General features: G+C 54.6%; 1 protein-coding gene across 4 annotated transcripts in view; it reads right to left on the bottom strand.

Moving 5' to 3' along the window:
• The window catches only part of PPP1R9A (protein phosphatase 1 regulatory subunit 9A), a 107,507-nt gene extending 103,531 nt beyond the window's left edge, over positions 1-3,976 (bottom strand). For 3 of the 4 annotated variants that reach the window (XM_036759928.1, XM_036759932.1, XM_036759929.1), the window contains exons 1-2: positions 3,760-3,944; positions 2,121-3,500 (exon numbers count right to left, since the gene is read on the bottom strand). In XM_036759928.1, coding sequence (XP_036615823.1) covers positions 2,121-3,350 — 1,230 coding nt within the window. In that variant the 5' untranslated portion in view covers positions 3,351-3,500; positions 3,760-3,944. Of the gene's footprint in view, positions 1-2,120; positions 3,501-3,759 lie in introns of all 4 variants that reach the window. The other variant, XM_036759930.1, reaches the window with a different exon arrangement.
• Positions 3,977-14,343: the final 10,367 nt, after the last annotated feature.

Here is a 14,343-nt window from a genome sequence, read left to right as displayed (position 1 = left end):
TGGGCGAATCACCTCGGCCAGCTCCCCTCCCGGAGACCAACGCCAGGCGGCAGCCAGGGACAACACCAGTCAGTGCAGTAAGTCCCCAGAACAAAAGCAAGTGGGCCATCAGCAAAGAGTGAGAGGAGAGGAGAGGGCGCTGGGGCATGGGCCCCCCTGGTGCATGGGCCCCCCCATGCGCACGTGGGCCCCCTTGGCTCATGGGACACCCCCCCCCCGTATGTGGGTCCCCACTGGCCTGTCTCCAGAGAAGCTTCAGCAATAAAGGCAGAAGCGGTCATGGGAACCCAAAAGATGACATCTGATGGTGCGCCCGGGGTCAACAAGGCGCCCCGCCATCCCATGACCCCACCAAGCCAGGGCCACACACCCAGGAGGAATTCCACCAACATTTGTCCATGAGGGATAAAAATACAGTGACCCTAAGTTCTAAGGTCGCCTTCAGAAGCCTCTCTCTCCTTGGCCCTTTCCTTTTTTCCTTCCTTCTTTTCTTTCTGAGGGATCAGGAGACATGAGAGGAGGCGAGGAAAAGACAAATTCAAAACTTATAACGGTTAAGCACCTTAAGCCTTTATCCTCAAAGGAAAGGCCTCTAGGACCATAGTCCATGGAACAACTGAGTGCCAGAAATCCAACCCAACTTTTCAAAAGCAAACTAAAAGCCTGACTCAAATCCATCCTGTGTGCATTAATAGGGGACCATGTGAAAGGGGGGCTTGGTGGGAAGGGGGGTGCTGGTATGAAAGAGGGGCCCTGGTGTGAAGGGGGGGGCCGGTGGGAAGGAGGGGCCCTGGTGGGAAGGAGGGCAGTGGAAAAGGGGGCCCTGGTCAGAAGGGGGGCCCTGGTGGAAAGAGGGTCACTGGGAAGGGGGGCCCACTTTTACCTCTTCCCTGTCATGCCCCTGGAGCTGTACTCCTCCCTCCTCCGGGACTCCTCACCCTTCTCCTCCTGGTCCCCCTTGTGGAGAATCTTCCTTTTGTAAGCCATTTTCCCCATCAGATTTGAAGCTCCCCACACACAATGTCCAGTGCTTCTCAGGAAGGCCCTGAGCTTTCCACCTGATGGCTTATCATACTTTGTGTGGCTGAAAGTGCAGCCAGTCTAAGCTTTAGGGTTGGAGGCCACAGCTCAGTGTGACACCTCCCTCTGTCCCACAGGTCATGTGGCCTCTCCTGCCCAGACATGGAAGAAGGCCTGGAAGGGGGTGAACCCCCAGAAGCCATCCTCGTCCCAGGCCCTGGCCTGATCCCCCCAGAGAGGTCACCTGGAGAGAGTTGGGGGGACGCAAGTCTGGGGCTTCTGCAGGGCCACAGGGAGGCAGAGAAGCCAGCAGCTTCTCCAAGCAGAGACCCTGCCCCGGAAGCTGAGGCCGAGAGCCCTGGAGGCAGCCGGACTCCATGAGAGGAGGCCCAAAATGACTGATAAACAAGGGGAGGCAGGAGTTTCCATCAAGGAAGCCGCTACCACTAACACTACCAAGAGACTCTATGTCTCTGTGCCTGGCCCTGCATGTGGGATTCCTGACCTCAGGAGCCCCATGAGGCTAAGGGCGACAGGCAGGAGGCAAGGTGGCCACCAGTCTGCACCCATAGCCACAACGGGGTCTGACCCTGGGGCTCCCCTCTGAAGACCTCTGCTTCCCATGCATAAATGGCACCTGCTGGAGGCCCCAGGTTCTTGGAGAAACAAGGGTTGAAACAAAAAATGGATTAAGTCGGAAGAAGACCATGAGAAAAGTCTTGGCCACCAGAAGGAGGCTGGCAGGTCCCCCTGGAATTGCTGCCTGAGCAAGGCCACTCATGGCTCTGCCCTGATCTGCACACCAGACCAGACCCCCTACTAGAAGGGATACCCCGAAAGCCTGACCACCTGTGAGAAAGCAGCCCGAAGACCCCTAGAGGGGCTGTCGTCTGCAGGCTGCTCCCGCCCCTAATGAGGCTTTCCAAGGCCCACCACTTCTGACATCTGCATCCTCCTCCACAGAATGCGTGGCTGGGGCACCTGCCCCAGGATTCTCCACTGGCACAAGCAGGAGCCAGCCTGAGGGCTCCAAGGCAGAGCCTGGAGCCCCAGGAGCCAGGCAAGGCCTCCACTGCCGGCCCAGAAAGCCAGAGACTCACCTTGATGGGTGCCCGGCTGAACTGGATCTTACGATTAGCCGGGATGTCCTCTTCTTCTGGCAAACCGCTGATTTCCAGGTAGTCCCTGCTGGGCTGATAGTCCTGGTTTTCATCGCTGTCATCCTGGTCATCGGGCTCGGTGCCTGGCTCTCCCCAGTCTGAATTATACCTGGACCGCACCCGGTAAACGTTGTAGTCTGTGTGCATGTAGACATGGGAGCTCTGGGCAGCATTCACCTCTTCTGGGGCTTCATCTTTGCCAGGGGCATCCCCAGAGCTGAGGGCGGGCCCTGCCAGGTGATCCCCAGGGAGTTTGGGGGCCTCCAGCTCTGCAGGGGGTGCCTGGAGTACCTGCAGCTCATCAGGTGCTGCTTTGGCAGGCCCTTCTGGCTTTCCCGGGCCTGGACCTCGTCCTTGCTGGGGAGCTGCTGGGTCCTCAGCCTCCAGCCGGGGTCCCACCTCCAAGGCCCTGGGACCTGCCTCCTCCAGGACCTGGCCTGTGCTCTCAGTCTCAGCCCCTCGGGGGTCTGGAGGACCCCAAGAGTCAGGCTCCTTGAGGGGGCTGGGGGCCTCGGTGCCAGCCTCCGAGTATTCCTCGTGGTTCTCAGTGAGGGGGTCCGAGTTCTCAAAAACAGCACTGAGTTGGCTCACCGTGGGGGAGACGGCCTCCGGACGGGAGCTGAGGCTGTCCAGGGAGTCCGTGCTGCCCCTGTTGGACTTGGCACCGGGCCAGTCGTCGGGCACCTCGGCTCCCGGCCGCTCCGACTGTGGGGAGCGCCGGCTGTTCCTCTCGAACATGCGGCGGGTCTCGGAGAACTTGGAATAGGAAGGGCCATCGTGCAGGGTGTCAAACCTACTGATGCGCTCCGACACTGAGGACTCGAGCTTCAGCACGCAGCCGTCTGCCTTCTCCAGCAGCTCTTTGGGCCTCCCCCGCCGGGGTGGGGAGGGGGGCCCCCCTTTGGCCCTGGCTTTGGGGGGAGCGGCCGCGGGCTCGCTGGGCTCCATGCCCATCTGCATGAAGAGGTTCTTAATCCTATTGACGTTGGAGCCATACTTCCTGCCCCTGCTCTGCTGAGAGCCCTCACCCTCTTTGGCCTTGGGGTCCCCCTCCGCCTTGGGCTTGTCAAAGGCGCTCTTGAGAGCCTGGAATTCCGTGCGGTAGGCATTCCGGTGTGGAGAGGCGCTCCGCAGGGTGCTCCGCTCCCCCGAGGGCTCTGTTTTCATCATGTTGACATGGGGGCTGCAGAGCCCACGGGCATGGCCCGGCACGCGTCGGGGCACCCTCGGTCAGGGGCCGCCGATCGTCAGGAGGCGGCTGGGCAAAGGCGCAGAAGCTGCTGCTGCGGCGGCCGCGGCGGAGCCGCCCACGAGGCTCATCTGCAACAGACAAACGGGGGACTCGAGTCCCGGCCCAGAAAGGGGTGCACGGGCCCCCGCCCCCGGGCTCCCCACGCACACGCTTGCGCACACACGCACACGTGTGGGGGAAGGCGCCCCCCGCCCCGCGCGCAGCAGACACCCCACAGGGGGCCTGCCCGGCTTGGGAGGGGGCGGGGGGCGGAACCCCGAGTGCCCCCTCCCCGGCGCGGGGGCCGAGCCCTCCCCCACTCCCGCCCGCGGGCACGCGCACACCCACCTGCGCCCGCGTCCCGCGGCCTCCCAGGTCCCGAGCCTCCTCCTCAGCCTCCAGTCCTCCGAGCTCTCTGTCCGGTCCCAGGGACCGCGGCCTTCCTCCCCCTCCTCCTCCTCCTCCTCCTCCTCCTCCTCAGCCGAGGCCTCCGCCCCCCGTGCGCGCGCACTGGAGACGCCGCGCGTGACCCCGGCCCGCACCCGCGCGCGCACGCGCGGCGCCCACTGACGTGAGGAGGGGGGAGAGGCACGGAGCGAGGGGGCGGGTCCTGGGCGGGGCGACGCCAGAGGAGGCAGGGCCAGCCCGAGCTGGGCAGGCGCGGGGGGGGGCGCCGGGGGGAGTGGGGTCCTCCGGCCGGCTGGGCCTGCCCGGGACCCTGGCCCCGGGACCCTGGCCGGCCCTTCCCCTCGCCCCTCCAGGAGCTACACCGCCAGGGAGGCCTCCGGGGCCGGGAGGGAAACAGGACGACCCCACAGCGGGCGACTGGGGAGGACCTCGGAACGAAACCCCCCCCCCGCCTGCGCCCCGAGACACAATGGGGGGCCGCCCTGCGCATCTCGGTCGCGGGGGCTTTGTTTCTCTCCCTGCTTCTCTTCTTCCGTGGCGGGGAAGGGAGACAAAGGCAGTTTTGTTCATTGGAGGAAGAATGATTAAACAAAACCAATCTGGCGGGACTTGGTCTGTGCGCTGGGCAGTGGGCTTGTGGCCTTCCGGGGTGGGGGGGGGGGGGCGGCAAAGGAGGGAGAGAACTTGGAACTGAAAATGAACATTTTAACACTGAAAAAAAAGTTCAGCCCAAGCGCCACTTCCAGGACGGCTTCCCTGATTTCCTCCCACCCCTCGCCATTGCTTCCTGCTTATTCTGGATCTCTCCCGCTCTACCCAGCTCCGGGAAGGTGGGGACCGTCTCACTTTGGTGTCCCATGGCAGGATCCCTGAGGAGGGCAGCACTAGGGCTCCTGCCAACGCTCTCCTCGCTCCCAGTCTCTGAGGATGGGGTATCCCCGCCTCGAGCCATTCTCCTCGACTCTGGAGCTCTCTTGCCCCCCCCAACAATCCCTGCCCCCGAAATCTTTTCTCTTTCCCCTGGTACGTCTGTCCGGTCTTTAGAAAAACCCCTCGTGAAAGACGGGGGGAGGGCAGTTTGGGGGAGGTAAAAGTCAGAAGCAAAACACTTGAGAATGGACAGGATAAAAGAAGAGTCAGATAAGCGGGATAAATACGTAGTTGGTAGTCATTGCGGAAAAAAAAAAGGTAAGCTTTTCTGATAAAGACTTCGTTTCTCAAAGATATAGAAAACTGAGTCAAATTTATAGAAATAAGAGCCATTCTTCGATTGATAAATGGCCAAAGGTTAAGAACAGGCAGTTTTCAGCAGAACTCAAAGCTATCGATAGTCGTATGAAAAAACGCTCTGAATCACTTGATTAGAAAAAAATGAAAATTAGAACAACCCACATCTATCAGATGGGCTAATGTGACAGAAAAGGAAAATGACAAATGTTGGAGAGGATGTGGGAAAATGGGGACCCTAATGCATTGTTGATGGAGTTGTGAACTGATCCAACCATTCCAGAGAGCAATTCGGAACTATGCCCAGGCATACTTTTGACCAAGCAACACCACTATTAGGTCTGTATCCCAAAGAGACAAAAACGGAAAGGGGACTATGTGTACAAAAATATTTATAGCTGCTCTTTCAGTGGTAGCAAAGAATTGGAAATTGGAGGGATGGGGGCAGCTGGGTTGCCCAGTGAGTAGCTCACTGGCCCTGGAGTCAGGAGGACTTGAGTTCAAATGTGACCTCAGACACTCGACATACTAGCTGTGTGGCCTTGGGCAACTCACTTAACCCCAATTGCCCTACCTTCCCCCCTCCAAAAAAAAAAAGGAAAGAAACAGGAAATTGGGAGGATGGGCATCAATCGTTATTCTAGATGATTGGGATAGAACACTAGTGTGCTTTAAGAAGTGATGAGCGGGATGCTCTCCAAACAACCTGGACTGGTGCAAAGTGAGATGAACAGAACCATTGTAACGGTACCACGTTAGCAGAACCACAGTAGCAGCAATCTTGTCAGCAATACAATGAGCCAAGACAATCCTGGAGGATCTATGCTGAAAGGTGCTGCCCATCTCCAGAGAAAGAACTGGGAGACCCTGAGTGAAGAGCAAAGATCCTTTTTCTTTATTTTTCTTGGTTTTTTTTTTGTCTTTGTTTTTCTTTCACAGAATGACTTACATGGAAATGTATTTTGCATGACTACACATGTATAACCTATGTCAAATTGCATGACTTCTCAATAAGGGGGGGCAGGGAATGAATTTGGAACTCAAAATTTGAAAAACAAGAATGGTAAAATTGTTTTTACATATAATTGGAAAAAATTAAGATATTAAATAAGAAAAAAAAAAACCTCTTAACCCTGCCACCCCAGAAGCTCTCATCTTGGATTTCTGCTGTGCTTTGCAGCCAAGCTCCTAAAGAAAGCTTCTCCATTCTGCCGTCACTTCCTCCCCTCTCACTCATTTCTCAGCCCTTTGCAATCTGGCTTCCAGGACCTCATCCTTCAACTGAAACTGCCTGATGATGTATTGCTAAGTCCAGGGGTTTTTCTCCGCTGTCCTCCTTGCCCTCTCTGGAGCACTGAAGACTGTTAATCACCCTCTCTCTTCCTGGATACTCTTTTCTGTGTGCTTTCCCTGTCTCCTTTTACAGGAATGCCACTCATGCGTAAGGGGGGAGTTCCCACCCCCACCCCAAAAAACCAGTCATCGAAGTATCAATCCACTGGAGATATGAATAAGTCCTTGATAAATTCTAGAGTATAATGGTTGGATAGAAACATGATACCACCTGTTCAGAATCAGCCAAGTGGTGAGCCAGCCCAGCTGTGAAGGACTCCAGAGTCACACTGGATGACTTGGAGGGAAGCAGGAGAGCATTCCTCTCCCTCTCTCCTTTCCCCCAGCCATGACCATGCCCCCAGACAAAAGGGACCACTAGGGATCAATGTGTATGTGGAACTGGAGCGGAGAACTAGGCAGAGGACCAACAGAAGTTCTCCCAAGGAGAGAGAGGCAGCAGCTGCTCTGTTCTCCTTCCCCTTGAGTGAGAAGTAACAAGCCTCAGGACTGACCCTGACGGGGTAGAAGAGAACTGGTTGCAAGGAGAGCTGTGAGCCCAAGGACACCTAGATTTCTTTGTGTGATTTCCTGATCTTAAGTATACCCAGAGATGGAACTGACCAGGTTCTGACCTTATGAGCTTCAAAAGCTCAGAAGACGTGGAGGTCCCACCAGCATCTCTCCTGGTGACTCTGGAGCACAGTGCTTCATTGGAAGCTAAAGAACAGTGAGGACAAACTGGTCATTCAAAGAGAGGCAGTTTCAGGGACTGTCACACCTCAGGGTGCAGAGAAGGGTCCACTATGGACTCTGCAAAGGTGCTGACCCTCAGAGCCCATCAGAAAGCTATACTGGAAAAACTGTAAGAAAATAAAATGAAGAAATAATCTTTGTAAAGCATTTAGCACCAAGCCTGGTACATAGTAGGCACTGCTATATAAATACAATATATATCAGTATCATATAAATGCAAGCTTTTGCTATTGTTGCCTGAGGAGAGCTTCCTGAGGGCTCCACAGTGGGAGAGAAGGATTCCCAGTGCCAGGTGGTACAAGGTACCCCTTTACCGCCCATGTTCTTCCCCTCTGCCTCACTACCTTTGTATGGGAAGTTTAAGGCCACACTCCCCAGGGACCTGGTTCATGGGAGGAGAGAGTGAACCCTGGCTTGGAGGGATTGTTTTTGTATCCACTGTTCTTGCTACACCACTTTGATGAATAACCTCATTCCTAAAAGCTAATGGAAGTCTAGCTGATTGGGATCACTGGAAAGTACACCAGTGGGGGCTTCTGAGTGACAGCACTAGAAAGAAGCCCCTCAGGTGCACTCCATAGTGCTCTAGCCATCGGGCGGCTACAAGGGGATTGCTAGCCATCCTCATACAGCACCCAGGATCTGAGTGTACACCAGGACTCTCCTCTTTGCATTTTTCCTTTCACTCTCTCTCTCTTAGTACCTTCATCAGCATCCAAAAGTTCAACTGTTAGCCCTGTGCTGAGAATTCCCAGATCCACCTAGCCAGTCACTCCCTCTTCTCTCTCTGTCTCTCTCTCTCTCTCCCACCTTCTCTCCTCTTTCCCCCCTCTCCCCTCCCCGCCTCTCTCCTTCTCCCCACTCCACTCCCAAACACCAGTCCTGCATCACCAACTGCCTCCTAGACAGAGTCAGCTGGATATCCCACAGGCCCATGTAGCTTACCTAATCCTAACCCTAAATGCACATGTCCCCAGCATCTGTTCATACTCCCCCCAATGCTCACCCTGCCTCCATATTTCCCCCCATCCTTCCAGTCACCCAAATTCACCCCCACTCCTTGAGCTCCTTCATGGCCCTCCCACCTCTAGCCCACACTGCTGTTGCCTCTCAGCTGCTTCTGCCTCCGCATCACTTAGCTCATGCCTTGTATATCCCTGTTTGTTCCTCCCTGGTTAGAATGGGAGCTCCTTGAGGGCAGGCTGGGTTTCCCCAGGACTCAGCACAGTCATTGGCAGCAAACAAAGACCTGACGGTGCCTCCCTTCCCCACCACCCGGCCTCCCCATCGTAACCACCCGCCTGCTTCTTCAGCTTGTTTCCTGAGATTTCGTTTCCCATACTCCATATCCAGCCCACTGACCCGTTCTCTGGATCCTCTGCCTTGCTCTTTTCCCCTTCACCTCAGCAGCCCTGGCTTCCTTAAAGATTCCCCCCAGGTGCTCCCTCACCCCAGCCCTGCCCTTTGTTGTCTCCTCCCTTTACTGCCCCTCATAATCTTTCGTAGCTGCTCCTCCCCTCCCACTGTAGACTACCAGCTTGGTGAAGGCAGGGACTGGTTTGTGTTTGTGTCTGCTACTCAGGCACTTTGACTAAACTGTGGAAATGCTGTTCTTCTTCCCACCCTACTGCCTTTGAATGGAAGCCCCATGAGGGCAGGGAGTTCATTTTTGTCACTGAATCTCCAGGCGCAGCCCTGGGCACAGAAAAGGCCCTTCCTTCACAAATGTTTGTGGGATGGTTAAATTGGATCTAATTGTATCTTAGCTCAGTAACATTGACCTCAAGTCTGTTTCTTCTTTTTAAAGGCAGCCATCCTTCCTCATGTTAAGAAACCACTGATCTGGTCACATACACCAGCAGAAAACACACACAGGGTGGCAAGGGCTGCCTGCCAGCTGCCTCTTCATGCCCAGGTACCAAGAGCTCCATGGCTCCTTACTTGTACACTGTGGGCATCATTCAGGCGCCCAGATCTGGGTGTTGCGCCCAGAACCCGGTGGCATCATGGGCTGTCTGGTGTCTGCAGAGAGCAAGCTCCCGTGAGCTGACCTGAGAGGCAGCCATGACAATTGAGATCAGCCCAGGGAAGAGTCAATGCCATCCTGACTCTGACTCCACTTTGGCAAAGATGATTCGGCAATCAGGGACAATCCAGAGACATGAGGTTCTTTCACTTGCACTGTCAGTATCAGGATTTGGAGGAAACCTCTTCAGCCTTCAAAGCCCCCCATTTCCTTGAGCATGGCCATGGTCAAAAGGTGGAGACAGTGGTTGTCTTGGGAAACAAGAACAGATCGTTGGGTAAACGCTGCCCCCTCCAGCAGCCCCACAGCAACCTGGTGTCGCTGTGACCATTTCAAGGTAGGTAGTTAATGATGCACCAGTTGGGTAATGAATGTCCAAGGCAGCTTTCTCCCCTCTTTCAGAGTATCTCGTTGTTCAGACATGATTTCTGAGAATGCGGTCGGTGTCTGGTAGGAAGTCACCAGGATCAGTGCAATGTAGAGCCGAAATCCCAGCCTGCCACTAAGCATAGACGGAGCAGGTGATCAGGTGACACCAGCACTTTGTTATAATTTTACTTTGGAATAAAGTTGTCAGGGGTCTCTCTCTTTTTTTTTCCATGGACATTATTTTTAAAATGCATGGCTAATTGATGCTGGTTGGTGCTTCCGGTTTCCTTTAATTCCAGACCTTAAGAGAATCTAAGGACACCAGACCAGGCCTCACTATCCTCCTGGGCCTCCCTACCCCCCTACCCTGAAGGACATAGAACAAGGGTTTATTGTTGGTGGTGGTTGTGGTTGTTGATCCTTCATTGTGGAAGAGGACCAAGGACATGTGAAGGTGAGGTCTTGATTTGCACAGAAATTGGGTTGAAGTGAGGCAGAGCTACCCAAAGTCATCAGCCTCACTCTCTCCTCCAGTCCTGAAGAGAATCCAGATGAGGCAGCTAGAATGGGGAAGGGCCTTGCATCTGTGACAAAGGGTGAGGGTGGAAGGAACTGGAGATGGTTAGATGGGAGATTTGGGGTGGGGAGGGGCCAGGATTTGCATGTGGAGAAGGGATTAACCTTAATCGGCTTGCCCCCCCCTCCCCCCAAGGAAATCCTAGCAAGTAGCCCAGAGACAGATTGAGGCTGGCTGTAAGGGAACACTGGCCCTTCATGGTTCCCCACAGTAGAATGGACAGCCTCAGAGGGTGAGATGAAGACCCCTCTCTTCCAGCAGAAATGGCACAGGGGTGCTCCTTTTGGACATGGGTTGGACTTCATACAGGCCACCAGTTCTATCTAACATTCGGGGACCCAGTTCACAACCTCTCAAGGATGGAATGGAGGGCTGGGGCTTGGGTGGGCAGGGCTTGGCTCCTTTGACCACTCAGTGAGCCTGGCAGTGGCTGGTTGACTTCCAAGGCTGTGGGGCCCTCAGCAAGGAACCAGCAGACCCCCTAAAGGCCATCTGGGTGAAGGGGGCCCTTTGGTGGCTTCCTCCATGTTGGCATGTGGGCTTTTGAATCATTCATAACTTTGACAGATCACAGGCGGCTAATTTTCTGCTTAGCAACCAGATGTGTCAGGATTAGTAACAGTGGGCGGTGGGCCCGTGGGTGCCTTTCTCACCCTCAGGTGAGGGTGGCTTTTCTCTTTTCTCAAGGCAGCTTCTCTGAAGTGTTCTACCTGATAGTTGGCCCCTGGTCCAGCAGCTCAGACCCCCAGGCCCCATGCCATCTCAGCATGTGTGGCTCTGGAGCCCCTGGGGCTGCCGATGGGCCCCTATGATGGTACCCTCCTCCGCTCTTATTCTCATTTCAAGACCAGCTGGTGGACATCTCTGGTCCCTAAGGTGCTCAGGGATGTTGGTCTCAGCACCTCAGTAATGTTCCCCGGCCTCTCCCATGCTTCTCCCTTTAACTTTCTCAATGCTTCTCAGACTGTGGAGTTCCAGCCTTCACAGAATCAAAGGCTCTTTGGGTTAGGGGGGACCTCAGGGTCTGCCAGGCATGGATCTCCTCAACAGCAAATACAAGGAGGGGCTGTCCAGCTTCTGCCTGCAAGCCTTGGGCCCCAGTGAGAGGCCCTGGAGAGGAGAAAGGGCCACTTCCACAGGTAGTGAGCTCCCTGTCCCTGGAGGCCTACTTGTGGGGTCTTCAGGAGCTAGGATTCTTTGCCATGTGTAGGCAAGACTCAGTGGCTTCCTCTGTCTTTTCCACCTCAGAAATCCTGTGACTCAGAGGCCATAGATGATGGGATCAAAAATCCATTACAAATGGCATTGACCCCCAATGTAATCCTCCCTCTAAGAGGAAGCTCTGCAGAGGATGTTGGCAGTGAGAAACAAGTAGTTTAGCTGTCCTCTGCCTGGTCCAGGCTCCAGGGGCATGAGGGGAGCACCTAGTCCTGACAAGAGTGGCCCAAAACACGTCTCCCAGCTTGCAGGAGGATGAGCCCAAATAAAGGGGAAGGAAGAGGAGGGTGTGATGGAGCAGAGGTGAGGGCAGAGAGTGGAGGATGTAATGCAGGCATTGCACAGAGCAGGTCTGAGCCTGCTGAGCACACTGCTCCTACCCTCCAGGGCCCTGTAGTGACCATGCCTGTGTGGAGATGGGAGCACCAGCTTCCAGCATGTATCAGCACAAACGCTCAGGTAGTGGCCTCGAGGAGAGGGACCCAGGTCCCCAAGGGTGCAGGCCTGAGGCAGGGCCAGAGCTCCATGGGACCAAAGGCTACCATGTGTTTTGGCTCTTTCAAGGGTCACCATGGAGTGAGAGTATCTTATGTGCAGGTTCTTGGAGTGGTGAGTTTCTCCAGCCTTAGAGAGATTGGCCCTTGGACAATGGGCCTATCATCCAGCCTGAGCCCACACCTTTCCAGGTGGGTAGAAGCTGCCAGCTCCCATACTGCTACTTTTGAACAGGCCACCTTCTACTGCCCTGAGACCCTGTAGGCACCCAAAATGGCAGCAGGAACACCACCACCACCCCCCCACACACACACAGAGCTACGAAAGAACACTGGTCACAAAGGTCCTGAACCAACTCATAAGACTAGGGAAGAGTGACCCCATGAGCTATCAACCTCCATCCAAAGTCTTAATGAATCAAGGAACAGGAACTTCCCATTTTTGAGATTCCTACCTCTGGGAGCAGAGTAACCCAGGGGCTGGAACAGATGGGGCTTCTCTGGAAGGCTGAGATGCCTGCAGGGGGAGGTCTACACTGCCTTCCTGCCTCCTCCTACTGGCATTATTTGCTCACACCTTGGGTGATTGAAGGCATCACCCCTCACTAGGAGCCACCTCCCTTCCTCTGTTCCACTATTTCAACAATCCGGCTAGCAGCTGTTGTGGGGGTGAAAGACCAACACAAACCCAACAACAAGGATGCTGCCAGTATGCTGCAAAAGCACAGGTTCTTTTGATCTGCTTTAGTAAGGAAAGCAAGGTTAAGGGGCTGACAAGCTTACTTTAATTCAGCATACAAATATCATTCACTTAGTTCAGGGGAAAAAACCAGCACCCTAAACTTCAGAGCAAAATACAAAGTAAAAACATCGACAGACAGACCTTGTCTGATTCCAATCCCAATACATAGTTACCAGAGTTTAACCAAGTTCCAACATCCGAGTTACAAGCTGGAGGGCTCTTAGCTACAGCTCCCTGGAGCTTCCACATCAGCACACCAGAACGAGCGAGGGCCCTGCGCAAACGGCTCTGTCTTCTCTTCTTAAAGCATTTCAGACATCATCAAACGGCATCTGAATGACCAGAACTTGGGCTCCCGTGATTGGCTCTGGCTCCTTAGGACCCTGGGAGCTTCACGCCCACATCGGCTTAGCACCTAATAGGGGTTTGGGCCTGGGGCTTAGCACCTAGTAAGACTCAATGAAATACACTGAATTACTCAAAGGAAACAAAAGCCAAACTCTTCAAGGGCACTTGGTTGAACTGAGTGCTAAGAGCCCATTTTGCTTACCAACACATCCACACAGCAGCTACCTGGAGAACACCTATTGTGAGCCCAGCACTGCTCTAGACATAGGGATCCAAAGACAAAAATGGAACCGAAGAAAGGGGTGCTGGTGGGGTGGGAATTCAAAGGGGATTCGAAGTCTGTGGATCGGTCAAGAGGAAGCACTTTGAGAAGCGGCCCAAGCTAACAGCCAGGGGATTCAGGCAGGCTCAGGGTGAGCTTGAACTCCAGCCAGGGCTTGAGAGGCAGTCATGAGGGGAGAGTCACTGCCTAGGGGACAAGGGGAATGATGGGGAGGTGAAGTGTGGGATCAGGGACTGGCTCACAGCCCTTCGGGACATGGAGAATGCTAAGGGTAGTCAGTGAGGACTGGGGTGGAGTGCCTTGTCCCCTCCAAAAGCATCTACTCCAAATGTGCAACCAACTCCTGGGGCATCCGGGCTCCAGATGGAATGTCAGGAGGGATGCTACCGCCACTCACACCCCCTTCCACAACAGAGTTCCCTGACTGCTGTTGAAGGACAGGGTGCTGGTCCCTTCCCCAGTATGAACCAAGGGGATGCTCCTCAGAGGACGAGGCTGCCCACCAAGCCTCCTGGAGTGGAGGTCCAGGCCGGGGGAGCCAGTGGCACCACAGGTTACTTTGGTAAATGATTAGAAGTTACCATTTCTTTATTAGTACAGAGTGAGGGGCTTAGCACGATTTTTATCTCCACTGGTGGCTTAGATGTTCCATTAAACTAGGTCCTTCCCCTGCACCACAGGACAGATCCCATCTGCATTCCATGACTCAGTTTCCCCTTAAGGTGGAGCTTGGAGGGCTCAAAGGCAGCTAGGGGGCACCACAGCATCCTGAGCCTAGAGACAGGAAGACTGGATTCAAGTCTGGCCTCATATATTTGCTAGCTGTGTGACTCTGGGCAAGTCACTTAACCTCTGTTTGCTTCAGTTTTCTCAGCTGTAAAATAGAGATAATAAAGAATTGTTATGAGGATCCAATGAGGCGATATTTGTAAGGTTCTTAGCACAGTGCCTGTCACACTGGAGTGCTTAATAAATGCCTGTCGTCTTGGCTTTCCCTTCAAAGGGCTAAGAATGCCAGCTTATGTTTATCTCAATCATTGGCAGGCAGCAGGTCCACTGAGAATTCTGGGGGTCATTCCCAGCTTGGGTGTGTCTGCCGACAACAGATTTTGCAATTGGCTACAGCCTCCTGCCAATGAAGCCTGCCCATCC

Source organism: Trichosurus vulpecula, chromosome 5 (assembly GCF_011100635.1).
Source record: "Trichosurus vulpecula isolate mTriVul1 chromosome 5, mTriVul1.pri, whole genome shotgun sequence".
Lineage (NCBI taxonomy): Eukaryota > Metazoa > Chordata > Mammalia > Diprotodontia > Phalangeridae > Trichosurus > Trichosurus vulpecula.
Note: the sequence above shows the minus strand (reverse complement) of the source record. Positions and strands in the feature narration are given on the sequence as shown.